Source organism: Phyllobates terribilis, unplaced genomic scaffold (genome assembly GCF_046119375.1).
Source record: "Phyllobates terribilis strain yellow unplaced genomic scaffold, ASM4611937v1 Scaffold_1__5_contigs__length_1240528914, whole genome shotgun sequence".
In the NCBI taxonomy this organism is placed as follows: Eukaryota; Metazoa; Chordata; class Amphibia; order Anura; family Dendrobatidae; genus Phyllobates; species Phyllobates terribilis.
Window position 1 is genome coordinate 380,176,083 of NW_027362761.1, and position 26,827 is coordinate 380,202,909.

At 41.7% G+C, this 26,827-nt stretch overlaps 1 protein-coding gene and 2 non-coding genes across 3 annotated transcripts in view; all 3 read left to right on the plus strand.

Moving 5' to 3' along the window:
• The window catches only part of KREMEN1 (kringle containing transmembrane protein 1), a 243,886-nt gene that overhangs the window by 184,009 nt on the left and 33,050 nt on the right, over positions 1-26,827 (plus strand). The window contains exons 4-6 of the mRNA XM_073676402.1: positions 11,173-11,297; positions 16,383-16,536; positions 25,560-25,892. Coding sequence (XP_073532503.1) covers positions 11,173-11,297; positions 16,383-16,536; positions 25,560-25,892 — 612 coding nt within the window. The remainder of the gene's footprint in view (positions 1-11,172; positions 11,298-16,382; positions 16,537-25,559; positions 25,893-26,827) is intronic.
• On the plus strand, positions 26,045-26,117 carry TRNAR-UCG (transfer RNA arginine (anticodon UCG)). Its single transcript has one exon. It is a non-coding gene; the product is annotated as a tRNA-Arg (tRNA).
• On the plus strand, positions 26,145-26,217 carry TRNAR-UCG (transfer RNA arginine (anticodon UCG)). Its single transcript has one exon. It is a non-coding gene; the product is annotated as a tRNA-Arg (tRNA).

The window sequence follows — 26,827 nt, forward strand, 5'->3', positions numbered from 1 at the left end:
CCATCACCCTCATAGGCAGTCGGGAAACGGGAAAGGGGGGCCAGTAGAACCCCATATTGAGCCCCCATCAGCAACTAAGACCTACTCTACCTCCCCATCCAATAGTGCCTCATCGAAAACACTGCCTGAAGGGTTAGTGGGACCAGCCCCACATGTCCCCGCATATATCAATGGTCAACCTTGTTCAGTATTGCTGGATAGCGGATCTCAAGTGTCCATCATCTTCGAAGGATGGTATAAGAGATATTTATCCAATGTGCCTCTGAAACCGCTGTCTGGACTCGTGGTGTGGGTACTGAGTGAGCACAGCTATCCCAACCGAGGATACGTGTCCGTGACACTACGATTCCCAAAGACTGTTGTTGGAGTGGATAAAGAGATACCCATCATAGCGCTAATCTGCCCGGAGGCAGAGGCAGATGAGAGACCAACACCTGTCATAGTGGGAACAAATGCCAACATCTTCCGTACGTTAGCTCAGTGGTGTCGTGAAGTTGGGGGAGAAAATTACTCGCAGACCCTATCCATCCACCCAGTCTGTCTGGAAGCCTATGTGAAGACGGAGGAGGAGAAGAGGGAACTGCAGCCTGAAAGCTTTGACCCTTGTTTTGAAGGAAGTGAGCTGAAAGGAGAAGAGAGGAGGCTAGTCATCGACGGCATGATGATGCGGGGGGCGGCTTTCTCTTTAGACGAATGGGACATGGGCCTCGCCCAAGGAGTAGAGCATCGCATTCGGTTGAAAGATCAAAGGCCTTTCCGAGAGAGATCCCGAAGATTGGCCCCGGCGGATATCGAAGATGTTAGGCAGCATCTACGCGGTATGTTAGACACAGGAGTCATCATAGAGTCTAGTAGCCCCTATGCTTCCCCCATCGTGATAGCTCGGAAGAAAAATGGAGCCATTCGGATGTGTGTGGATTATCGTACCTTGAACAAACGTACGGTTCCTGAGTAGTACACTGTGCCCCGAATCGATGAAGCTCTAGATTGCCAGCAAGGGAGCCAATGGTTTTCTGTGTTAGATCTCCGGAGTAGCTACTATCAGATACCCATGTCAAAGGAAGATCAAGAGAAGACCGCTTTTATCTGCCCCATTGAGTTCTTCGAGTTTCAGAGACTGCCTCAAGGACTGGCAGGTGCTCCGGCCACTTTTAAGAGATGTATGGACAAAGTAGTGGGGGACATGCACTTACGTGAGGTCTTGGTTTATCTAGATGATCTTATTGTTTTTGGGAAGACTCTGGAAGAACACAACCAGCGGTTGTTCAAGGTGCTGGATCGGTTGAAGGAGGCTGGGTTGAAGTTGTCCCTTGATAAGTGCCGGATTTGCCAGATGACTGTGAAATATGTGGGGCACATAGTCAGCAGAGAAGGAATTTCCACCGACCCCGCCAAAGTGGAGGCTGTGGTAAACTGGCCTAAACCCACCAAGCTGAGGGAGCTTAGGTCCTTTTTAGGATTTTGTGGATACTACCGAAGATTTGTACCCCAGTACTCTCGGATTGCGAAGCCGTTAACTGCCCTTACCCAGGGGTATCCCCCTTCCGGCGGGACAGCCCACCCCTCAAGGTCAGGAAAGAGACTACTTCTGAGTTAATGAACTTTTTGGGAAAAGATGGACACCTTTTTGCGACGAGGCATTCGAGAAACTGAAGTCATGTTTGACCCAAACTCCAGTGTTGGCTTATGCAGACCCCAGTAAACCATATGTGTTACATATAGATGCTTCTCTCGATGGACTAGGAGAGATTCTCTATCAGGACCATGATGGCTGTCTACGTACCGTTTACTACATTAGTCGAGGATTGACTCCCAGTGAACGCAACTACCCAGCTCACAAACTGGAGTTTCTGGCTCTGAAATGGCCTGTAGTGGACACGCTGCATGACTACCTCTATGGGGTGCACTTTGTGGTTCATACCGACAACAATCCATTAACCTACGTGAGAACCACAGCAAAACTGGATGCCACGGGGTACCGGTGGCTTGCCACACTCTCTCTGTATGATTTCAGCTTAAAATATCGACCAGGGATCAGTAACATTGATGCAGACACACTCTCTCGCCTGCCTAGTGAACCCTTAAATGAGGAAGAAGAAGGAGGATGGATAGAGGTCCCTGCCCCTGAGGTGAATACTCTGTGCCATAGACATCAAACTGATGCCCTCCCTATGCAGTGCTGTGCTAAATTCTTAGGAGCATCCAGTGAAGCTCTCCCGTTGTCGTACTGCCGAGTGACAAATGTAACCCCAGTCTCTCTCCCTCAACTGACTCGTAATCAAGTCAGAACGGCGCAGCAGGAGGATCAGTCAGTGGGGGTAGTTCGATGGTGGGTGAAGAGGGGCTGGAGGCCCGAAAAGAATGCATTAAGAACAGAGGAGTCTGTCCTGCTGACTCGGCAGCTAGAGTCGCTAGTAGTAAGAAATGGACTACTATACCGGGAGGCAAAGGGCCAGAAGGGAGGAGTTCGCAGACAGCTGGTGTTACCCACCCGATTTCGGAAGATGATCATGAAGTCCCTGCATGATGACCATGGACATCTTGGCATCGAAAAGACCACGAGTCTTGTGGCTGACCGATTTTACTGGCCTCGCATGGAAGCGGATATTGAAGAATACTGCAAATCCTGCTCCCAGTGTGTGTTGAGAAAAACCTTGCCGTTGAGAACGGCCCCCCTTGTGAACATTACCAGTGATGGCCCACTTGAACTAGTGTGCATTGATTTCCTCTCCATCGAGCCTGATGAAAGCAATGTCAGTAATGTGTTAGTGGTCACTGACCATTTCACCCGATATGCCCAGGCCTACCCCACTAAAGATCAAAGGGCAATTACTGTGGCAAAAACATTATGGGAGAAGTTCTTCGTACATTACGGGCTGCCTGCACGCATCCATACCGATCAAGGAAGAGATTTCGAAAGTAGACTAATCCAGGAGCTATGTGCTCTCTGTGGGATCAAGAAATCCAGAACCACACCATATCACCCCCAAGGGAATCCTCAACCTGAGAGATTCAATCGTACCCTTCTGAACATGTTAGGCACTTTAGATCCCAGGAAGAAGGGACACTGGAGCAGGCATGTGAGCCAGTTGGTTCATGCCTACAATTGCACCACAAATGAGTCAACTGGATACTCTCCTTATTTCTTCATGCTTGGAAGAAAAGCCCGAGTACCAGTGGATATTAGTTTTGGGACATCCATTGACCGTTCTAATGGGAAGACCTACTTAAAATATGTGTCCCAGTTGAAAGAAGATTTGACAGAAGCTTACAGATTGGCAGAGCAGGCCTCTGGTCGGTCAGGGAAGTGTAATAAGACTCGCTACGACTGTAGGGTTCGAGAACAAGTTTTACTGCCTGGAGATAGAGTCCTTATCCAACTTCTGGGCTTTCCTGGGAAGCACAAGCTTGCTGATCGGTGGTGTCCTGACCCTTACGTGGTGATGGAGAAGTTGCCCGGTGTCCCGGCCTACAGAGTGAGGCCAGAGAAAGGGGGCGGAGCTGTTAAAACCTATCATCGACACCATCTGTTGCCTGTGGGAAAAACATCCCTTTATCCCCATTGCCAACTCAAGGAGGTCATACAACTCTTCCGTGCAATAGGAGAAGTCGAAGGTGTAAAAAACCACCCCAGACTGGAGTTGCCTCAGGAGGAAGTGACAGCGAGTCTGGGGATAAATGGGGAACTGACGGTCAATGGAGCTACAGGGGGACCGAGGACCCATGCCCCATGGGCGTAGACCCTGAAAACCAGACCCCTGAAGTAGAAACAAAGAAAAAGGACATTTGTCAGGAGGCGAGTGCACCCTGCCCACAATTGGGGGAAAGTTCAGAAGAGGGACATTTATTGAATGAAGAGATCCCCCTGGAGGAGCCCGTTCCTGAGAGACAAGAGTCAGGGGCTGAGGAGGGGGGCTCCTCAGTACACACTCGTCCCAAGCGGGACACTAGGCCACCCATGATGTTGACCTATGATAGAATGGGACATACCACTGAGGTCCCCAGGTTGATACACCCTAATTCAAATTCTGTTTGGCCTTATTTCCCGGTATCTCCCATGTGTTCAGGAGGTGGTTTGTGTGCATGTAAATTTGGTGTTAGTCAGGATGCCTTAACCCCCATTCATGTTTCAGGTGGTGAGTCCTCATGTCGTGATGGGACACTTTCAATGACTCACCAGGGGGAGAATGTAACACCTGCACATGGAACTGTCAGAGCAGCTACTGGTATACTGGGACTTACAGACACTCAGAAGAGCTTTGCAGCTGCTGTTAAACAGGGACCTACAGACATTAATCGTTTTTTCCCTGAGCTGCAGTGGACTACAATTCCCATGGACCCTTGTTTCAGTCAGATGACACAGCCTGGAAGGATAGGAGGGAGCTGGAGAGAAAGTGAAAGTAAAACTAGAGAGGAAAGGAAGTGTGGCAGCTTGTTGCTGTGAAAGACGGAGCGCTGTGGACTTGTATCTCTCTACGCTGCGGAGCGCTGCCGTCTCCTCTGATATACCCGCGCCGCTGGAGAGAGCGCAGCCCTGTCACCCCTTGAAGCAAGTGACATCAAGGATTCGGAGTGTTCTGCCGGCACTCCCACCGTATAAAGGCCTGAATCCTGCTGCCCCCAGCTGTTGTCCAGGGAAACATACGACCGGTTGAGACGCACAGTGAGTGCCCTTTTGAGACTTGTGGTTCTACCAGCGCCAGTTACAGTGAGTACACTACTCCCCCGACTTTTACGTTAATGTTCATCTAAGTGAACCAACGGTTATGAATTTGCGCGCCAACATCCGCGGCAACTGGGCCACAACGTTTGGACTGAGTTAATACGAGAAAAGGGAAACCCTGCTATGTTATTTTTGCAGGGTCGGGGAAGAATTAGGTTGTGATGTGTATATGATCTTTATAGAGCACCGTTACCTGTATTGTATGTTAATTCTCAAAATCCACCTCATTTCTGCTGCATAGCAATAAACCTGTTAAACCGTTTTACTCCTGTCTCGGATGAGTGTGTACTGAGCTGTGGCAGGGGCTTCCCGAATCAGCCCCTGGCAGAAGATACTAGTCCTTCTGCAGTCCCAGTGAGAGCTCCAATCAAGATTCGGGTGGAGGCACTGCGCCCTAGAGAGGTGAGACCCCCCATAACACCCAGCGTACCGTGGTAGCCCAAAAGGGGTGTTACATAAGCAAAAAATCTATGGCCGGTGTGTCTTATGGTCCGAAAAATACGGTAGTTGTCCACTGACAACTATTTCTCCCAATGCACATGCATTCTCGTTGACTACTGGTGGCGTCTTATGTCCAGTAAAAATGGACAATTTAAGAGGTGGTCCAAGCTACAAATTAATTAATTTTCCTCCTAAATCCCTATCTATTTAATGTCATAATTTAAGCTATCTTGTAATATACTTTAATTAAGCATTCCCTATCCTTCTCTAATTACGCTATCTGCTCTTTTTTTTTACGTCATTTTTGATTACGCTTTGTTTGAGAATCCCAGTGCATGCTGAGATACTCAAACGAAGCATCATCAGGGGGCAGAGACCAGCACTGCCCACGCAAGTGACCTTACATACAAGCCGGGTATTTGTGTTACAACGCACACTGACAGTGCGCTCTGTTGCCGGCTCATTATTACTGATCTCTGCCGGCAAGAGAGAGCACTGTCTTTGTGCACATCACACAGTGACAGAGCAGGGACTAGCTCAGCCCTTGAAACGAAGATCACTGATGATGCTTTGTTTAAGGGAGAAGGCTGTGGTTGCAGCCTCTGCCCCTGATGATGCTTGGTTTGTTTATCCCAGCATGCACTGGGATTCTCAAAGGACAAATCATCAAGAAGAAAGTAGACAAAAAAAATGTTAATGTAGTTAGGGAAGGATAGGGAATTTTTAATTAAAGTATATTAGAAAATAGTTTAGATTGTGACATTAAATAGATAGGGATTTAGGATGAAAATGTATTTGTATTTCAGAACACCCCTTTAATTTATGCTTCAAACTCTTTTGTCCTGCCATCAGGGGATTTTAGGGATACTCCTATACTCTTTAAATGGTCATTCACCCTTGCCAAAATAGTTTATTAACTTTTATGCATTATTGGGGATGGCTGAATAATTCATTTAAAAGGGTTGGACCATCAAAATGTATCACCTTTACTCATTAATCAGACCACTTTTTAAATTAAATTCTTTTCACTTATCCTGTTGGAGATGCTACGTTGTGACTGTGGACCAGTCCCATTAAAGCATGAATGCTATAACTTGTCTTCTTTTCAATCTTATATGCAACTGTCTAAAAACTTTGACCAAAAGATTATTTTAGGTCACTTAAGACAAAAGTTTGCTGCATTGTGTCAGAAGATCTTGCCAGGCTTCATCCACTTCATTAGAGCAAACAGCTTAGCTTTGACTTTTTCTCTGATTAGACGGAGGTCAGCGTTGTAACCAACATCTGAGAAGAGTAGAAGGATTCCTAAAGTTATGTGAGGATCACAGCAGATTTGTGAAAGTTTTCATATCATGCTCGAGGAGGATTTGGTTCAGTGATCATGAGTGCTGACAGGTTCAGACTAATCTCAGCTCAACCATCACACAGAAATGCACTTTTGTTACATGATTCCTCCTTTTGCGTGATAATCCTTTTGGGCCTCCTATGTAAAGTTATGTATCTGTGTAAAAATTCAATCCAGTTTATATGTAGAGCCAGCGATGTCTGCTCGTCAGTGTTTATCTTACTGCCTTGCATTCTATTGATGTATGTCAAAATCTCTTAATAAACCAAGAACTGTAAAATGATCTCATGAACACATTGTAAAGCATCTGCGTCATAGCACATTAACTTGTTTATATAATAATCTCTGGTATGTAGCAGAATTATCTAAAAGCCTCTAGCAGAAAAGGTGTGGACCAGCAATGTAGAAGAACGCACTAGTCTAGGCTGAAGATAGCATTTCTGAGCTGTGGTGACATAACGCATTTCGCACTCACAGCAAATGCTAAAGATTTGTTTCCTCAAATAAAGGACGTCAAAGTCAGATATAATAACTAAATCAACTACATTATAACAAGTGTCTAACTCTTCCATGTCAAGATATTTGTGCCGTGGGCAGCTAATAGCCATGGATAGGAAAGGAGAGTGGTATCCATCAAACAACTAATCTAAGCAAGAGAAGCTGAAATCAGCCATCACAGATTGGAAATGCAGCTGTGTCCATCTGGACAGCCGCTCTGAGGATTTTATATTGTAAAATATCTTTAGGATACCACAATGCACACCAGTGAGGCAACCATGCCATAGTCACGCACAATTGTCTGCCCAAGAACACAATCCATTTGGTTTCTATAGCCGCATGAAATGATGTTCAGCTCATGCCAGTAGAAGAAACTGGACACCTCCTGAATATAAAACAGAACTATGACTTCCTACTTATACTAATGCAGGTATTAATAATTAATATATTACAAGATTCAGATGGGCACAATTAAGGCTCTCCAGGGAATGCTGTGACCCTTTATTGCACTTTGTTCATACAGGTGCGTCTGTCTGGTCTATAGCTCAGTCCCTTTTATACACTCGATGTGCCCGGGTCTGCAGCACAACTCCATCACTACAGACTTTCATTGGTGGGGCATCCAAAGCAAAAGCCTGCCGTCAATATTTAAGTCTTGAAAACTGCTTTGGGTCAAGTTCTTTCTTTGTAAATGTATTCAGTTTTTTTCAATGGAAGCATTTGGTTGCAAAAAAAAAGTGAGGACTAATAAGACTTTTCTTATATCGTCGATCGATTAGTCCCCACTTCTGTTTTGGGTCAAATAGGTGCAGAAAGAACTGTACAAAAACTGTGAATTGGGAATCAAACATCTTGAAGTACAAATGCTATGACATAGCTGTCAGCCAAATGCACATGTGGCTGACAGTTCTCTCTCTCAACTCTCCCCCATATCATGAACACTCAATGGAGATAAGCAGCAATGCCGCTGTCAGACCGTGGCTTTCTCTCCCGAGAACAAAATTTGAAATTGTCCAATCTTTCTTTCCTCCTATATTTTATTTATTTTCCTCACTTACAGCGGGGAAAAAAGTATTTAGTCAGCCACCAATTGTGCACGTTCTAGCACTTAAAAAGATGGGAGAGGCCTGTAATTGACATCATAGGTAGACCTCAACTATGAGATACAAAATGAGAAAACAAATCCTGAAAATCACATTGTCTGATTTGGAAAGAATTTTTTTTTTCTAATTTTGGTGGAAAATAAGTATTTGGTCAATTACAAACAAGCAAGATTTTTGGCTCGCACAGACCTGTAACTTCTTCTTTAAGAGGCTCCCCTGTCCTCCACTCATTACCTGTAGTACTGGCACCTGTTTGAACTTGTTATCAGTATAAAAGACACCTGTCCGCAACCTCAAACAGTCACACTCCAAACTCCACTATGGTGAAGACCAAAGAGCTGTCGAAGGACACTAGAAACAAAATTGTAGCCCTGCACCAGGCTGGGAAGACTGAATCTGCAATAGGCAAGCAGCTTGGTGTGAAGAAATCAACTGTGGGAGCAATAATTAGAAAATGGAAGACATACAAAACCATTGATAATCTTCCTTGATCTGGGGCTCCACACAAGATCTCACCTGTGGGGTCAAAATGATATCAAGAACGGTGAGCAAAAATCCCAGAACCACACGGGGGGACCTAGTGAATGACCTGCAGAGAGCTGGGACCAACGTTACACAGGCTACCATCAGTAACACACTACGCCGCCAGGGACTCAGATCCTGCAGTGCCAGACGTGTCCCCCTGCTTAAGCCATTACATGTCCGGGCCCGTCTGAAGTTTGCTAGAGAGCATTTGGATGATCCAGAAGATTATTGGGAGAATGTCATATGGTCAGATGAAACCAAAGTAGAACTGTTTGGTAGAAACACAACTCGGCATGTTTAGAGGAGAAAGAATGCTGAGTTGCATCCAAAGAACACCATACCTATTGTGAAGCGTGGGGGTGGCAACATCATGCTTTGGGGCTGTTTCTCTGCCAAGGGACCTGGACGACTGATCTGTGTACATGAAAGAATGAATGGGGCCATGTATTGTGAGATTTTGAGTACAAACCTCATTCCATCAGCAAGGGCATTGAAGATGAAACGTGGCTGAGTCTTTCAGCATGACAATGATCCCAAGCACACCGCCAGGGCAACGAAGGAGTGGCTTCGTAAGAAGCATTTCAAGGTCCTGGAGTGGCCTAGCCAGTCTTCAGATCTAAACCCTATAGAAAACCTTTGGAGGGAGTTGAAAGTTCGTGTTGTCCAGCAACAGCCCCAAAACATCACTGCATTAAAGGAGATCTGCATGGAAGAATGGGCCAACATACAAGCAACAGTGTGTGCCAACCTTGTGAAGACTTACAGAAAACATTTGACCTCTATCATTGCCAACAAAGGATATATAACAAAGTATTGAGATGAACTTTTGTAATTGACCAAATACTTATTTTCCACCAAAATTAGAAAAAAAAATTGAATGTGGGAGGAAACCGCAGAACTTGAAGGAAACCCGCACAAACAGGAGGAAAACCTACAAACTTCTTGCAGATGTTGTCCTTGTTGGGATTTGTATCCACGACCTCAGTGCTGCAAAGATACAGTGCTAACCACTGAGCCATTGTGCTGCCCATTACCTATAAGGGGAGAGGTGGGAGGCACACATATGGTCAATGGGTCTTACTAAAAATTGATGAATTTTAAACTAGACAATGCTTTTCCTCATCTACCAAAGTACCCAAAAGGAAGAATGATAGACCCCACAGCATAAACTGTGGTCCCCTTTCTACAGAATACATTTCCAATGTACAGTTGATACAGTTGACTATATATATATATATATATAAATATATATAATATATATATATATATATATATATATATATATATATATATATATATGGTATATCCATTGACAAATGTCTTACATCAGTTCAGTTGAATTTATTCCATGTAATTTTGGACTCTTTGAAATGTGATATTTTTAATACTTCATTTTTTTTTTACTGTTACTTGTTGCTGCCCCTTCTTTGAGTTTACTGCTGTCTAGTTTATTCTAGACATTTATATCACTTAGTCTCAAGGCAGAATTATGCACTCTGTAACCTTTGGGCCAATAGTGATGTTTTATTACAATTAATTGGTCCCTTTGTGCTACAAGTGTCGCAAGAACCCGCTACATGAAAATATCAATTGCAATGTCAGAAGATAAGGTTAGCAGAGTAAAGATATGCTGTGCAGAATTATCAGCCTAATTGCGGATTGTATCAGAGGCCTAACAAACTTCTTTAAAGTTAGTAACTAATGGGTATACAGTTCGTATGAACGTTTTATAATCCATTTATGAATATCAGTATCAACCATTTCTATTATGGTAGGTCAAGAGATGGAGTAAATACATTCAATAATGTTTGTACTATTTGTCTATATGCAGAGTAGTTGAACAATTACGGTAGTTCAGTCAAATTGTGATGGACGTTGTAGAGCCGCTTGAAACTACAATGATACATAAGGAAAAGTGTTTTGAATCTATTGAAAAATGTAATATTTTTAAAATTGTGGTGTTGTGATTGTTGTGATGGTGGTTATTAAAATTGTCTATGGGGGCAATAAATGTACAAGGAATTGCAAATGTAACATATAGAAACCAGTGAGGTGACTAGTAAACTGTAAATTTTGTGAGTTAATTATGTATCCATAATTTCCAAAATATTTGGGCCCAAGTAGGTTGAAGGTATTAAAAATGTATTATTTCATTATAGTTTCACTGACCACTAGAGCCACTAAACAAGCAAAGTGTCTTTTTCTATTCAGCGGATCTGGTGGCTACAAAAACTGTATTGAAACACTGAAAGACCAGGCCCAAAAAGTTCCAAATCTGCAGAGCAGGGTGAATAAAAAACATCAGACTCTTTGCAATTCTGATTATCGTAGAAAACAGTGTGACAATAAGTAGAAAGCCAGTATATCAGTCTTCCTGATCTGAGAATTGGAGGGCCAGTAGTTGCACCCACTAATTTCTATGTATTATGGCATCTTTTAAACGCCAGATAACAAAAGAATGTGTCTGATGACTGATCTCTTTTGAATGCTAAATGCTTTCTATTGAGAAACTAAACTTATTTTTAATTAATTTGTAGTGCCTGGGAACCTAGGATGCTTCAAAGACCATGGGAACCCACCTCCTCTGACCGGCATCACTGAGACATCCAACAAGCAGACAATTCAAACCTGCATTACTATGTGCCGGAGACAACGCTACAAGGTTTGGCTATAGACAGCTATGTTTAGTATTTTAGATGTGGGTGGGTGGTGGTTGGGTTAGGGCATTGACTGACATTCTGCAAACCAACATTTAACATTTAGAAATAAAGATTCGCAAACACAATAGTTTAAAGCAGAGCAAAGTGCGGATGAGACAGCTGAAGGGCTGAAACAGTGACCCATGGGCCGCACCATACCCTCGCCTGACATCCATCCGCTGCCGCTCGCTGTCACCACTCTCCGCATCCTTGGGATGCAGACAGCCAGGAATACTTTGGTGGAGGATGGGGCCACCGGCTTCATCTTCCACCAATCAACATGTGACACGCACAGCAGAATCGATGACGTCATTTCATCTCGTCAACTATGCAGTGAGGAGAGTCAGTGCAATGGAGAGATCAGAGAGGCAGGGGAATGGGAGCGAGGTAAGTATGTGTTGTTGTGTTTTTTTTTCATGTGTATGGGATATTTGTATGTATATGGGAGGCTATGTTGGTCTCATACTGTATATAAGAGGCTATGTGGGAATCATACTGTATATAGAAGACTATGTGGGGGCTCACATTGTATATAGGAGACCATGTGGGGCTCATACTGTATAGAAGAGGCTATGTGGGGGCTCATACTTTATATAGGAGGCTATGTGGGGGCATACAATATATAGGAGGATGTCAGCATACTTAATTCTGCTCAATATTAATATTGAGCAGAATTAATTTCAGCCTACTGGTTCGGCCTTCCACAACAGTTATGGTCTCTCATGTGACCCCTCAGAAAAATGAATTGCCCACTCTTGGTTTAAAGTCAGCCAAACCCGACAATATTGGCTGAATCATCTGCCCCTTTAATGTTTATGGTGGGTTTCTGACACACAAGAAATGATGTCGGGGGAGAGAAGGGCCAGACTGTTTGGATTCAAACACCCAGACCTTCTCTTTCTGCAGGAAACACTCTTTTTTTCTGGCACTCACTTTTTCCCCTCTCCCATTGAAAGCCACATTTATTTATTTTACTCACTTATAGCATCATTAATTCCACAACGCTTTAAAGACACAATCATCACTGTCCCCATTGAGGCTCACAATCTAATTTCCCTATCAATAATGTCTTTGGAGTGTGGGAGGAAATAGGAGAACCAGGAAGAGTCAGGAGAAATAACTATCCAGCCAACAGCTAAGATTTATGAGTGTCTTAAAGGGAACCTGTCCCATCCATATACCCTACTATATAGTGATATATTGGTAATTTGCATGTAAATAGTATATAAATCAGAACTTATAAAAATGGCCAAAGCCACAGAGCCACATATGACAGATGAATACTAGACATGTAATAACTAAAAGTAATATATAAACCAGCAGGAATGACTACCATTATCCAAAATTTACATTTTTATTTCTTATATTAATTACAAAAACACATTAAAACCAATTAAAAAGGTGGAAAAGTTCATACTGTTGTAAATACCAATGAGGGAGTAAGTGCTTATCAGTAAAGATCTAATAAAATGGCAGTAAAGATCTAATAAAATGGATCTAGAAAATTCATTTATCTCAGGCTCCAAGATTTAGCAATAAATAACAGTGACATCTTGCAGAAAAAATCATTTATGGTGAATATAAGAAAAATAAATAAGACACAAATATTATATAAATATACTCCATGATAACATTAAAGGATCACCTTACCCAAATATCTGGGGAAAAAAAGTGTGAAAGTTCATATATTCAAATAGATAGATTACACTACTTATGGTGTGGTAATACATGAGGAAAGAACCACAAACTATGAGCGTTAAGTGCATGAATAGGTAATATATTATAATACATAGATTATTTATCAAGTAATATTAACTCTGATTATAGTATCAGTAATGAATTGATATATAAAGCCACAACTTAGAAGTACCGAGTACATAAATAGTTAACCAATCAGACAACATAATACCTAACAGATTCACAGGGTAAAATGAAAACCACAGACATATATAATAATCTTATATCATTATATAAACCATATAGATTGTCAAACAGGAGCATTGAAAAGTCAAAAATCCTTATAAAAAACATATTTATCTGATCCACTACTCCTCACGTGTATGCGCCTGAACAGCGTTTCACCATTGCTTCATCAAGGGGAAGATTCTGCTCCATTAAGCCAGCCACACAGGATTTAAATGCTTTCTTAGCATTTTTGGAAGAGACAGGTTCTCTTTAAGATGCAACATGTATTTTTATTGAGAATATATAATATGGAGTGTGATACAAACATACAGTTGTGCTCAAAAGTTTACATACCCAGACAGAATTTTTCCTTTCTTGGCCTTGTTTCAGATAATATGAATGATAACAAAAAAACTTTTTCTCCACTCACGGTTATTGGTTGGGTGAAGCCATTTATTGTCACACTACTGTGTTTTCTTTTTTTAAATCTTAAAGACAACCAAAAACATTCAAATGACCCTAATCAAAAGTTCACATACCCTGTTGATTTAGGCCTGATAAAATGCACAGAATTTGACACAAATGGGTTTGAATGGCTACTAAAGGTAACATCCTCACCTGTGACCTGTTTGCTTGTAATCAGTGTGTATCTTTCATCCAACCACTGACGTTTCTGGATTGTGAGTCATGGGGAAAGCAAAAGAATTGTCAATGGATCTATGGGAAAAGGTAGTTGAACTGTATAACATAGGAAAGGGATACAAAAAGATATCCAAGGAATTGATAATGCCAGTCAGCAGCGTTCAAACTGTGATTAACAAATGGAAAATCAGGGGTTCTGTAAAAACCAAACCACGGTCAGGTAGCCCAACAAAGTTTTCGGCCACAACTGCCAGAAAAATTGTTTGGGATGCAAAGAAAAACCCACAAATAACATTAGCTGAAATTCAGGACTCTCTGAAAACTAGCAATGTGGCTGTTTCAAGATGCACAATAAGGACGCACTTGAAGAAAAATGGGCTGCATGGTTGAGTCGCCAGAAGAAAGCCACTACTGCGCAAATGCCAAAAAGTATCTCGCCTACAATATGCCAAACAGCACAGAGAAAAGACTCAAAACTTCTGGAACAAAGGTAATTTGGAGTGATGAGACCAAAATTGAACTTTTTGGCCACAACCATAAACGTTACATTTGGAGAGAGGTCAACAAGGCCTATGATGAAAGGAACACCATTCCTACAGTAAAGCACGGAGGTGGATCGCTGATGTTTTGGGGTTGTGTGAGCTACAAAGGCACAGGAAACTTGGTAAAAGTTGAAGGAAAGATAAATGCAGCACGTTATCAGCAAATACTGGAGGCAAATTTGCACTCATCAGCCCGGAAGCTGCGCATGGGACGAACTTGGACATTCCAACATGACAACGATCCAAAACACAAGGACAAGTTGACCTGTCATTGGCTACAGCAGAACAAAGTGAAGGTTCTGGAGTGGCCATCTCAGTCTCCTGACCTCAATGTCATTGAGCCATTCTGGGGAGATCTCAAGTGCTCTGTTCATGCTAGACAGCCCAGGAATTTACAGGAACTGGAGGCCAAGAAGAATGGGCAGCTTTACCATCTGAGAAAATAAAGAACCTCATCCACAACTACCACAAAAGACTTCAAACTGTCATTTATGTTAGAGGGGGCAATACACAGTATTAAGAACTGGGGTATGTGAACTTTTGATCAGGGTCATTTGGATGTTTTTGGTTGTCACTAAGATTTAAAAAGAGAAAACACAGCAGTTTGACAATAAATGGCTTCACCCAACCAATAACCATGAGTGGAGAAAACGATTTTTTGTTATCATTCATATTCTCTGAAACAAGGCGAAGAAAGGAAAAATTCTGCCGGGGTATGTAAACTTTTGAGCACAACTGTATATGAAGCCAAAATCTGGGGCTGCCTGGAATTGCCATGTGTCTGTATCTGGCTCAGCCTGATTGACTCAGGCTAAAATGCATGTTGCCACCAGATGGAATCTGACCAGAAACAAATTCAATAAGTGACATGTCTCTTTTTTAAGCAACTATAAAATCCATAAATTACTGTGTATATCCTATTGCAATAAATGGGAGAAAATCCATATGAAATAAAACTACTTGCGGACATGCCCTAAGAGTTGTACTGTCACAGACAGGTTGTTTTTGTACCTAAAGCTAAAATAAAGACAGGTGTAAAGATGACAGACATTTTTTTTTATTTTTCTGGTGTAAATCACTATGTCAATAGCAGCCTCCTTGACGTGACATTTACAGTCACAATGCTGGAGAAGGCCGTATTTCACAGCATTAGGCTGTAGCGAACATTTTACCAGAATTAGATATTTCAATTGTGATATATAAGTCGCTAATTTTAAAAGCGCAGCAATTTTTTTTTTGCATTTTCAATCTTTTTAACGTAAATCGCATTTTTGTAGAATGCCATTCCAATAAATCTTCAATTGTTATGGCCAACATTTTCATTAAAGAGTTTAACTTGATTAAAATAAAAACCCAAACAGCAGCTCTTTTATGGGGTGTAGCTATAGGTGGTACAGACGTATAGACCACACCTGGACCATCCCAAAAATGTCTTTGACACATTTGAAGATGGCCGTTTTATTAATGGCTTATGGTGGGAGGGCCACTTATGTAATTCATAATTATAGGGAATCTATATGTGCATCGATTTGCAGTAAATTGGACAATATATTACTGCTTATCTTATTGAAATTTAAAGGGGTATTCCATGTCCAGAATGTGGTTAAAATAAATATCTTATTCAAATGTAAAGGGTTTTCCATGCTCAGAAGGTGGTCCAAACATGTAAGAGGCTCCAGAAACCTAAAAAGACCACAACACTAATTAAGTGCTGTACTTCACAGTTTCCCCATTCAACAATGTCCTGGCCACCCACTGTGGCTACAGTTTGCTGCACAGTGAGTAGCAGGGCACACCTCTGTGCTGGAGAAAACCCAATGGGACCTTCCCACCAATAATAATGTTATGATATATCCTGCCAATACACAATAAAATTATCACCAGTATATTCCTAAGTAAGCAATAATTGAAAATGAATTTATTGATATTCTACTAATATTCTTCTTTTCTCTTTCCCAGTATGCAGGACTGGAGTCTGGGTTTGCTTGCTTCTGCGGCAATAATGCAGATTACAGAAAACATGGAGAGACGCCAAGCACAGATTGCAGCAGTGTCTGTTTTGGGGACCATTCACAGCCATGCGGAGGGGATGGGCGTATCAACCTGTTTGACTGTAAGCGTCCAGAGAGTATTAGAATATTTTGGAGGTGTTTTTGCATACCTTCCAAAATATAAATAAATATACAATAAACTCTTATGTAGGCAACTGGATTAGGAAAGATAACGAGTAGACTGGTAAATGGAGATGAGAGCGGACATGTATGACTGGTAGCTAGTGCAATGAGCGACAGAATATAAGACAAAAATGATTGTGGCCTGTATTGGTGTTTTAATTGTGAAATAAGGAGTGTGTGAGATATTTTAGGTGAAGAAAATAAGAATTTTAAAGAATTAAGTGTAAGGAAAGAAAAAAATCTGAATATATCAGAAAAGGCTGCATACAGTTGAAACCAGAAGTTTACATACACTATATAAAAAGACACATATGCATGTTTTTCTCAATATCTGCCATGAAATCAGAATAAACCTTTCCCGTTTTAGGTCAATTAGGATTACCATAATTTTTAATATTTACCAAATGCCAGAATAATGAAAGAGAGAATGTTTTAAGGCATTTTTATTACTTACTTCAAAGTCAAAAGTTTACATACATTTCATTAGTATTTGGGACTATTGCCCTTAAACTGAATGACCTGGGTCAAACGTTTGGGATATCCTTCCACAAGCTTCTCACAATAGTTGATCGGAATTTGGGCCCATTCCTCCTGACAAAACTGGTGTAACTGATCCAGGTTTGTAGGTCGCTATGCTCGCACCTGCCTTTTTTTTAGCTTTGCTCATAAATTTTCAATAGGATTGAGATCAGAGCTTTGTGATGGCCACTCCAAAACATTGACTTTGTTATCCTTAAGCCACTTTTTTACCATTTTGGCAGTATGCTTCTGGTCATTGTCCATTTGGAAGACCCATTTCCACCCAAGCTTTAACTTTCCGGCTGATGTCTTGAGATGTTGCTTCTGTATTGCCACATAATCTTCTTTTCTCATGATGCCATCTATTTTGTGAAGTGAACCAGTCCCTCCTGCAGCAAAACAACTCGACAACATGATTCTGCCACCCTCGTGGTTCACAGTTGGGATGGTGTTCTTAGGCTTCCAAGCTTCTCCCTTTTTCTTCCAAACGGAACGATGGTCATTATGCCCAAAAAGTTAAATTTTAGTTTCATCAGACCAGAGGACATGTCTCCAAAAATTAAGGTCTTTGTTCCTGTGTGCATTTGCAAACATTAATCTGGCTTTTTTATGTTTCTTTTGGAGTAATGGCTTCATCCTGGCAGAGTGGCCTTTAAGCCCATGTTGATACAGTACTTGTTTCACTGTGGATATTGACACAATCTTACCAGCTTCCGCCATCATCTTTACAAGGTCTTTTGCTTTTGTCCTTGGGTTGATATGCACATGTCGGACTAAAGCACGTTGATCTCTGGGACACAGAAACCGTCTCCTTCCTGAGCAGTATGATGGCTGGACATTCCCCTCTTGTTTGTACTTGCATATAATTGTTTGTACAGATGAACGAGGTACCTTCAGTTATCTTTAAATTGTATCCAAGGAGGAGCCAGACTTGTGCAAGTCCACAATTCTCTTCCTGATATCTTGGCTGATTTAGACTTTCCCATGATGCTACACAAAGAAGCAGTGTGTTTCAGGTATGCATTAAAATACATCCACAGTTGTGTCTCTAATTAACTCCGATGTTGCCAAAAAACCTATCAGAAGCTTCCAAACACATGACATCATCATATGGTCAGTCCAGAATTGTTTAAAGCCATAGTAATCTTAGTGTATGTAAACTTTTGACTTTGCAGTAAATAATATAAATGCCTTAAAACATTCTCTCTCTCTCTTATTATTCTGGCATTAGGCAAATATTAAAAATTATGGTATTCCTAATTGACCTAAAACAGGAAAGGTTTATTCTGATTTCATGTCAGATATTGAGAAAAAACATGCATATGTGTCTTTTTATAAAGTGTATGTAAACTTCTGGTATGTCCATGTTTCACAATCCATGTATGGACCAGTCACAGGTCTCTTGCCCTGCACTTAACCTCATATGTGTCTAATGCTGCAAGTGTGAGTGAAGTGTAGATCATTATGGGAGAGGACGGAGAGGGCAATGTCTGAACTGGATCCTACATTCTTAGAGTCATAAGAGCTTGAGAGGTATAAGCCATTTTCCATATTTTACAATTCAGAAAATCGTATGTGCTTAAAGGGGAGTCTGTTCAAACTAAGTACAGGCACTCAGTGTCCCTTGAGTGCCAAAAAAATTCAGCGCACCTTCCCACCTTCTTTTTTATATCTATCCTCCCTTTTTTCTTTGAGTGATAGCTCTGACTTTATAGAGCCAAAGAAGGGTAGGGATAAATGGAAAACAAGTAGGTAGGTAGGTGCATTTAAATGTTTGGCCACGCCAACGGTGCACCAAGCGCCTGTGCTTGGTTGCAACAGTCATTCTGTGCTGACATTGATTCAAACTAGAAAACTAATATAGATAATGAAAATCAATAAAACAGGTTGGCAGCAGCTTAATAAATATATGATAATCATAATGTTCTGCGAAATATGTTGTCGCTTTAGAACTAAAGATTATTATAAAGATCAATACATGCTGCACATGAATGCCGTTTATAAATCCAAATTTGAATCAGTTTCTATACATTTGCCCTATTCTTTAGAAGACATTGATGAGCTGACAAATGCAGATGGGCTTATACACATCCAAACTGGGTGTTTGTATGCAAACATTTATCTGGAAGGTAAAAAACAGAAATGGCTATCACAATAATTTGCAATTGCCATAAAAATAAGAGACAACCTTAATAATTTGCCTTGCAAATGTTACAAGCACGCTGCTAGGTTTAGATAGGGACGAGACAGGTTACATGAATATCATTTTTGGCTTCACAAATACAACAGCAGATGTCAGAGAATACCAATGTACTGAACACTATTTCTTGATGTAAAGAAACACCTTCATGTTGAGGTTTCAGAGTGAAAAAAGTGGATGGAAGGCTTTGTGCTATACAGGTGACCTATCCTTCAGCTTTAGTTGCAGTGCCTGTTAAGATTCGGCATTCCCAGATAATCTAATATTTTTGCAATTTAAAAAATGCATGACCTTAGTTGAAATACCCAGCAGTCTATAACAGAAGGGTAAATGGCATTTACTCATGAAGGTAAAGACTATGTTTTCTAGCTTCGCTTATCCATAGAAACCAAGCAAAATGCATGTTGGGCCATCAGTTAGTGGATAGCATCCATACAGCCATACAACGTTCCCATATTATGTCTGAAAAAGCTCTATGAGAAATGTTTTTATTGCTAGATATCAGTAAGGCTTTTGATTCCACTGCTTGGGAATATATGCAATTAACATTCCAAAAATGGTGTTTTGGCCCCCATTTCTAAAAATGTCTATCTGCCTAGTACACTGCTTCCTCTACTACGATTCATTAGTTGGGGTTCTACTCATCGTTCCCTATAAGCAGAGGTTCAAGGCAAAGATGCCCCCTCTTGTCCATCTTATTTGTTCTTGCAGTTGATCCCCTTCCCATGCTCCTTAGTACAGACCCTAAGCCAGATTGATGTAGCATTAGTATATCACAAACTAAATCTTTGCAGACCATATTTCCTTCACTTCATCCCAACCCCATACGTCCTTGCCCAACCTACAACAGCTTCTGTCACATTTTTCCTCCATCTCAAGTCTTATAATTAATCCAGACAAATTAATGGCTCTCAATTGCCCCACTTGAAAGATAACTTTTTCTGTAAATGGGCCACTTTCCATCTGAGTTACTTAGGAATTACACAGTCATATGCCAACCTGTATTCTGCCGTTTACCCCCAACTATCTGTTCTCTCATGGCCTTGATGAACACCTGGAGGGTCCCTGGTGATATTCTGGTTTGGTCATATCAATGCAATCAAAATGACATGGTTACCAAAACTGTTATAACTACTTAGGGTTCTTCCAGTGTCTGTCCAGTCCTATATCCTTCGCAACCTACAGACAAAAGTTGTTTCTTTTATTAGGGGCTTCTCTCAACACATAATAGTAAGGTATACTTAATACACATAGACTCAAGGGTGGACTTAGAGAGCAAGTTCTACTGAAATATTATCAAGCAGCTGCAAATGCCCAACTGGCCCTTCTCTTCTCAACCAATATACAGTAGCTCCACTCTGGGTTCTGCTACAAAACTGAAATATAGATCCTATCTCAATAGATTCATTGGTGTGGTTACCCCAACATTCTAGACAGAAGTGTAGCTAGGGGTTCAGCTCGGAGGGTGTGGTGGGTTAAACATCTGAGTGGGCTCCTAGTCAGGTAACCCTAATTACAACTACAGTGGCACAGCTTAATTGGGGTTATAGGGGAACTTCAACAGATGACCGGGCTGTTACTGAAAATAAATTACTATACGAAAACCAACCAGATATTACCACCATATGGTGACCTTATAGTGGTAGAACATATAAGACATCACAGTACAGTTATAGATGGTGACTTACAGCTGACATTTTTTGTGATGGAGTCATTCACTTTTCCCATCTTTTCCAGCTACCCAGATCGACATGACAACTCTTCCAGCCACGATTCATCTACAGAGTTTACAACAAAGTCACATTTAACTTCTCATATTTCCAGCACAGTCCCCATCTATTGCCAACCTACACAAACTACTCAACCCAATGTTCAGCCGCTGCTTCCATATGTGGGTTCCTATTACTGGACCACCTGTTTGGCACAATAACAGTGCACCTCTTAGTGCCCCAGATAGTAATGCCCACTGTGCCACTCACAAAGTAAAATGCCTCTTTTGTGGTCTCTAGATGGTAAAATTGCCCCCTATAAATTATTAATGCCTTGTGCAAGTGCCCTAGAAAACAGTGTCCATATTTTGCCTCTAGAAATTAATTATGCCCGATGCTCACCTTTAACAGTCACAATACCCTAAGTGCTCCTATAGCAATAATACTTCTTAAGTGCCCACTTAACATTTAATTATATCCTGAGTTCTCACATGTACAGCTCCCCTATACACACAATGATGGGCCCACACCTCCCTTATACACAGTGTGATGAGCCCACACCTCCCCTATACACAGTATAATGCCCTCACATCTCCTCTATACAGAATGGTGGGCCCACAGCTCCCTTATACACTGTATGATCGGCCCACAGATTCCTATACATAGTATTATGTTCCCACTTCTCCCTGAAAACACAGTATATTGCCCGCCAGAGTAGTCCTTACAATGTATGATAGCCCCCATACTATATAATGGCCCCCATTTTAGCACCCACACTGTGTAATGACCCCCACAGTGTATAATAGCCCACACACTGTATGATTGCCCCCACAGTAGCCCCTGCACTGTATAATGGCTCACATAGTAGCCCCCAGACTGGATATTGATTACCACACTGTATATTGGCCTTGAGGGCCACCCACAGTAATCCCCACACTTTTTGAGGGCCCTCACACTGCATTAGGGCCCTTCTAACTGTATAATGACCCCCTTATTAGTTCACACACTGTATAATGGCTCCCACAGTAGCCCCCAAACTGTATAATTGCCCTTAGATTGGCTCCCACACTGTATAATGGCCCTCACAGTAGTCCCTACACCATATGATGGCCCACACATTAGCTCCCATGTTGTATGATGGCTCCCTCACTTTGAGAGCCCCATACTGTGTGAAGCCCCCACAGTAGTCCCTACAATGTATGGTGGCCCCCCACACTGTATGATGTCCCACCACAGTAGCCCCCACACTGTTTGAGGGTCCCCCATTCTTTATGATACTTCCACAGCCACACAAGTTTTAATTAAAATAAAAAACATCATGTTCTCACCTAATCCAGGATCCTGATGAGTCCACCGGCAAAGCGCAAGCTGACCAATGCGCTGATGTCATTGCATCAGCGCACGCACAGGACGGCCAGTGCATAACTCTGTAATTCTGTAATTCGCAGTCTTAAAGCAACCTGCACTATGGAATGGAGAGCAGTAGTGCAGGGACATCATGTCTCCCTGCTCTACTGCAGGGCTTAAATGTATCGGGGCACTCTCTACCCCCTCACGGTTGCTACGCTGCTGATTCTAGGCCATCTTCTATTAGCCGTCTTATCCACTGTTCTCAGTATGTTTGGGACCTGGTAAAGTTTTCTAGCGTGAAAAAAATTACACCACACACGGACCACATCTGAGTGAGGTCCAATTTTCGCGGACTGATGGAATGAAGAAGGTGGATAATTTTTTTTCTCTCCACGTCTGATGACACTGATCAAATTCTGGCCAAAGTCTGATCAGAATAATCAAACCATTTTTATCACATGTGTAGAAAACGGTTGTGTGACTCAACCCTCACAAAAAGGAATTGTCCGAATCAAAGCTAAAATGAGAAAATCCCCTTAGGTCCCTGTTCATACACTGTGGTTTACAAAACTGCTCTTTTGTGGAAACTGGGGAAAACTGTAACTGATCCATATATGTAACCAATGATAGTCTGATATTGTCACTTTACAAAAAGGAGACGAGGAGACAGTGCTGTTAAGAAATTGGCTACAGAATTACACATGGCTGTAGGGATGCACCACACTAGCTTCTAGTTTATCTTTAATCATGTAACAATAGCATAAAAAGCTATGTGATAGGAAAATCCTGAAGAAGGAATTGAAACAATCCAGGGAATCATAAAAGCAATTGTCCCGTAGCCACTGAGTGACTTTGTTTCTTCGTCTGTCTTTGGGATTAACATTACTAGGGTTATACTTTATATATGGTATAAATTCTAATGCATCAAAAGGAGATCATAGGATCAGCATCACAATGTGGATCCTGCAAGCAAAATTAAAAAAAGGCTACAACCTCTGGGAGCAGATCTAACAATAGATATCTCACCAGCCTGGCATCCAGACCAACAGCTGCCGGCAGCAGGTCTGAAGCATTTCCGAGCTGTCGTCATTTCATACCACTGTCTCCAAAAAGATATAATAGCTGTGAACAATATGTTATGGGCCAAGTGGCAACTGGAGAAAGGATATGGAGAACAGGTTGTACCTATACACATAATAAAAGCCTAGATGTTAACATACAGGCAGTACACATACAAGTATTATCTATAGAGAAGCGTGAGCCTAAAGTTATTCCCCCTCTATAAATATTATGTACAACTTTTCACCCGGACAATAAAATGAAGCCGCAATCCAAACTGGGTTAGTCATAAATCCTCCGGAGCTTCTTAGTGTCCAGAAGCCACATCACGCTGTGGTGCAGATATACCGTCATTTCTAGTAAACATTTACTGCTTCTTGCTTCCAGCTTCTGAAAGGCCTGCCTGTGAGAACAATGTGGTGCAGTCTTGTTAGAGAGAGTGGGCAGACCATTGTGTACTTAGGGGTCAGATTGAGAAAGAACATTTCAAGAGAAGGACACAGCTGTGGTCACACACGCCTTCGATTTGCGGGAACTCAAGTATGTGGCTCTGAATTTAGTCTTTGGTTCACAGCCTTCAAGGCCAGGGCATGAAACCAGAACAGAAGATTGTTGTCTGGCGTTTAGTAGAGGTGGGTGGGGTGGCGTACACTGGATTTCAATCATTTTTCTCACTCAGTGATTTTGGTAATTTTGCCAAATATAATTTTTTCCTGACTTGGCATTCCTAGTGTAGCAGATTCTTTCAGCTTCACAATAAGTAGGGCAAAGACATTTGTCCCAATGTTAAATGTTAGCAACATACTAGAAGAACATGGTGAGGTCAGTAGTGAATGTCTAAATGGAAAGATTCACTCTAGGAAAAAATATATCATCTTCATCTTCTGTTGCAAGTTTTTATCACCATTGACTTACACTAGGTTATAATAATAAACTCAGATGTTACTTACATACCAGGTCCAGCGAAGCCTCTGTGCCACTATAACGATTTTTGTTGATAGACTGCAGCGGTGACATCATGGCTACAGTGCACATGACAGCTGCAGCCAGTCACCGGGTTCAGACAAGCATTGATTTCAATTTGTGCTATCTAATGCTTCATTTTACCAATGATGGCACTGCAAGAGTAACAAAATACTTGCTGCCATGCTCTCCCGTAGATTATTGTTGAATGATGGGAGTCCCAGCAGCCTGTGATCAGCTTTTTTTCAGTAATCCTTGTAAGAAAAATGTATTGTAAACTGTAAAATACCACAATGTGATTAAACTGAATATAGTGTAGTCTTGCATCCTTTTTGTTAGTAATTATTTAAATTTTAATTTTGCACAGTTCCATTTCATTATAGTTTTCAGACAGGAAGAAAGATAACAATTTTAATCTGCAAGAAAAATATATTTGAAGCTCTTTAGCTTCTTCAAGTTTTGCATTCCTGGCATTTTTAAAACGTTTGTCTGGACACAGATTTTTGTGTTTGCGCCCATAATCTTTGGCACATTGGACGTAGTGTTTTAAATATGTGCCTCAGTATTAAAAACAAAAATTCAAATATTTGAGTTATGCAATTGTTAAATCAAGGTTCTTCTGCACATTTCAACATCAAGTATTTTTTTATGAAACATTTGTATAAATATTTGCTAAGCAAAAAAGGGCAAAGTGAGTCCAGGCATTTGATGTATTGTAAGCATTCTGCACTTATTCTCATGGATTTAAAGGACACCTTGTCAAACACTTCTTGGTAGATTGTATAAAAATATACCTGAGTCTTGTGACTTGTCCATATCGCTATCATCATTAATGTACATAAAACAGAGGGGCTCCATATTAAAGAGCAAAGTGGGCCCCCTGTTAGTGATGGTCTATGCCTTAAGTTCTTAGAACAAAGAAGTTGAAATGTATTTAATTTCATTTTTTTTTCATTGCATAGCTGCAATTATGGACAAAGGGAGTCCTATAACCACGTAGAAAAGGGGAATAGGGCTAGTCAAATCTACATCCATCTACCATCATCCCAATATCAACTGCATAGCTGCCTCTTTGATTCAGTAAAAAGTGACACATTTTTGCACAAATATGGCACGCAACTTGAAAAATAATGTAAAATTCACCACTTTGTTCTCTTTGCAGCACTTATTGGGGCATGTGGTGGAAATTACACCAAGGAGGCTGCTGTTATCTACTCCCCGGATTTTCCAGACTCATACGGATCGGGAAAAGCCTGTTATTGGACAATACAAGTTCCTGGAGCCACTTTAATTAGTTTTAACTTTACCTTCTTTGACATCAAAGACTCACGAGATATGGTGGAGCTTTTGGACGGCTATACAAAGCAGGTTTTGGTACGATTTGATGGCAGGAACCACCCATCACAGAGTTTCAACATCTCATTAGATTTTGTCATCTTGTATTTCTTCTCTGATCGCATCAATCAGGCCCAAGGATTTGCACTTGTATACCAAGGTAAGAGTAATGGTTCTTACACGATAATTTTTATGCATATACTAGACTTTAATGGGAACCTCAGTCGACATGGAAAGAGACTACAGCGACCACGAAGGGACTCGAACCCTCAATCTTCTGATCCGAAGTCAGACGCCTTATCAGACGCTGTCGACTGCGTGGCCTAATGGATAAGGTGTCTGACTTCGGATCAGAAGATTGAGGGTTCGAGTCCCTTCGTGGTCGCTGTAGTCTCTTTCCATGTTCTTTGTTGACTGCGTGGCCTAATGGATAAGGCGTCTGACTTCGGATCAGAAGATTGAGGGTTCGAGTCCCTTTGTGGTCGCTGTAGTCTCTTTCCATGTTCTTTAATGGGAACCTGTCACATGAAAAATTTTATGCATATACTAGACTATAAAGGGAACCTGTCATGTGACCAAATGCTATTAACCTGCAGATATGGTGTTAATCTGCAGGTTAATACAGAGGAAGAACAGACACACACACCGGGGCTAGTTTCAGTACCTTTACTGCAGGTGGTAGTCAGGTACGGTCCGGGGTACTTGTAGGTGGTGTGCACTTCTGGTCTTGCTCCCCAGTGAGCGGGTGTAAGACCTCCTTTCTGTATCTCTTCTCCTTGCCTTCTAGCCCACTCTAGGCTCTCACTGGCCAGACTAGCCCGCAGCTTGGGCCTAGCCTGGCTTTCAGCCACACAGACTTCAGCTTGTCTGGTGCTGCAGCATCGTGTCACACTACTGCTTCCCACTGACTGACTTCCTGAACTCCACCCCCCAGTATATATATACCTGACAGGGCTTCATCTAGTGGACTTGGGTGGAGGTGTCTGCATGCATTGAGGCCACTGGGGAGAATCCCATCTGTGCAACACCAAGGAGTTCTGTGATAGCCTGCAGCTGCAGGGCATCACAATAGCATTCTGAGCTTACCCGGCGCAG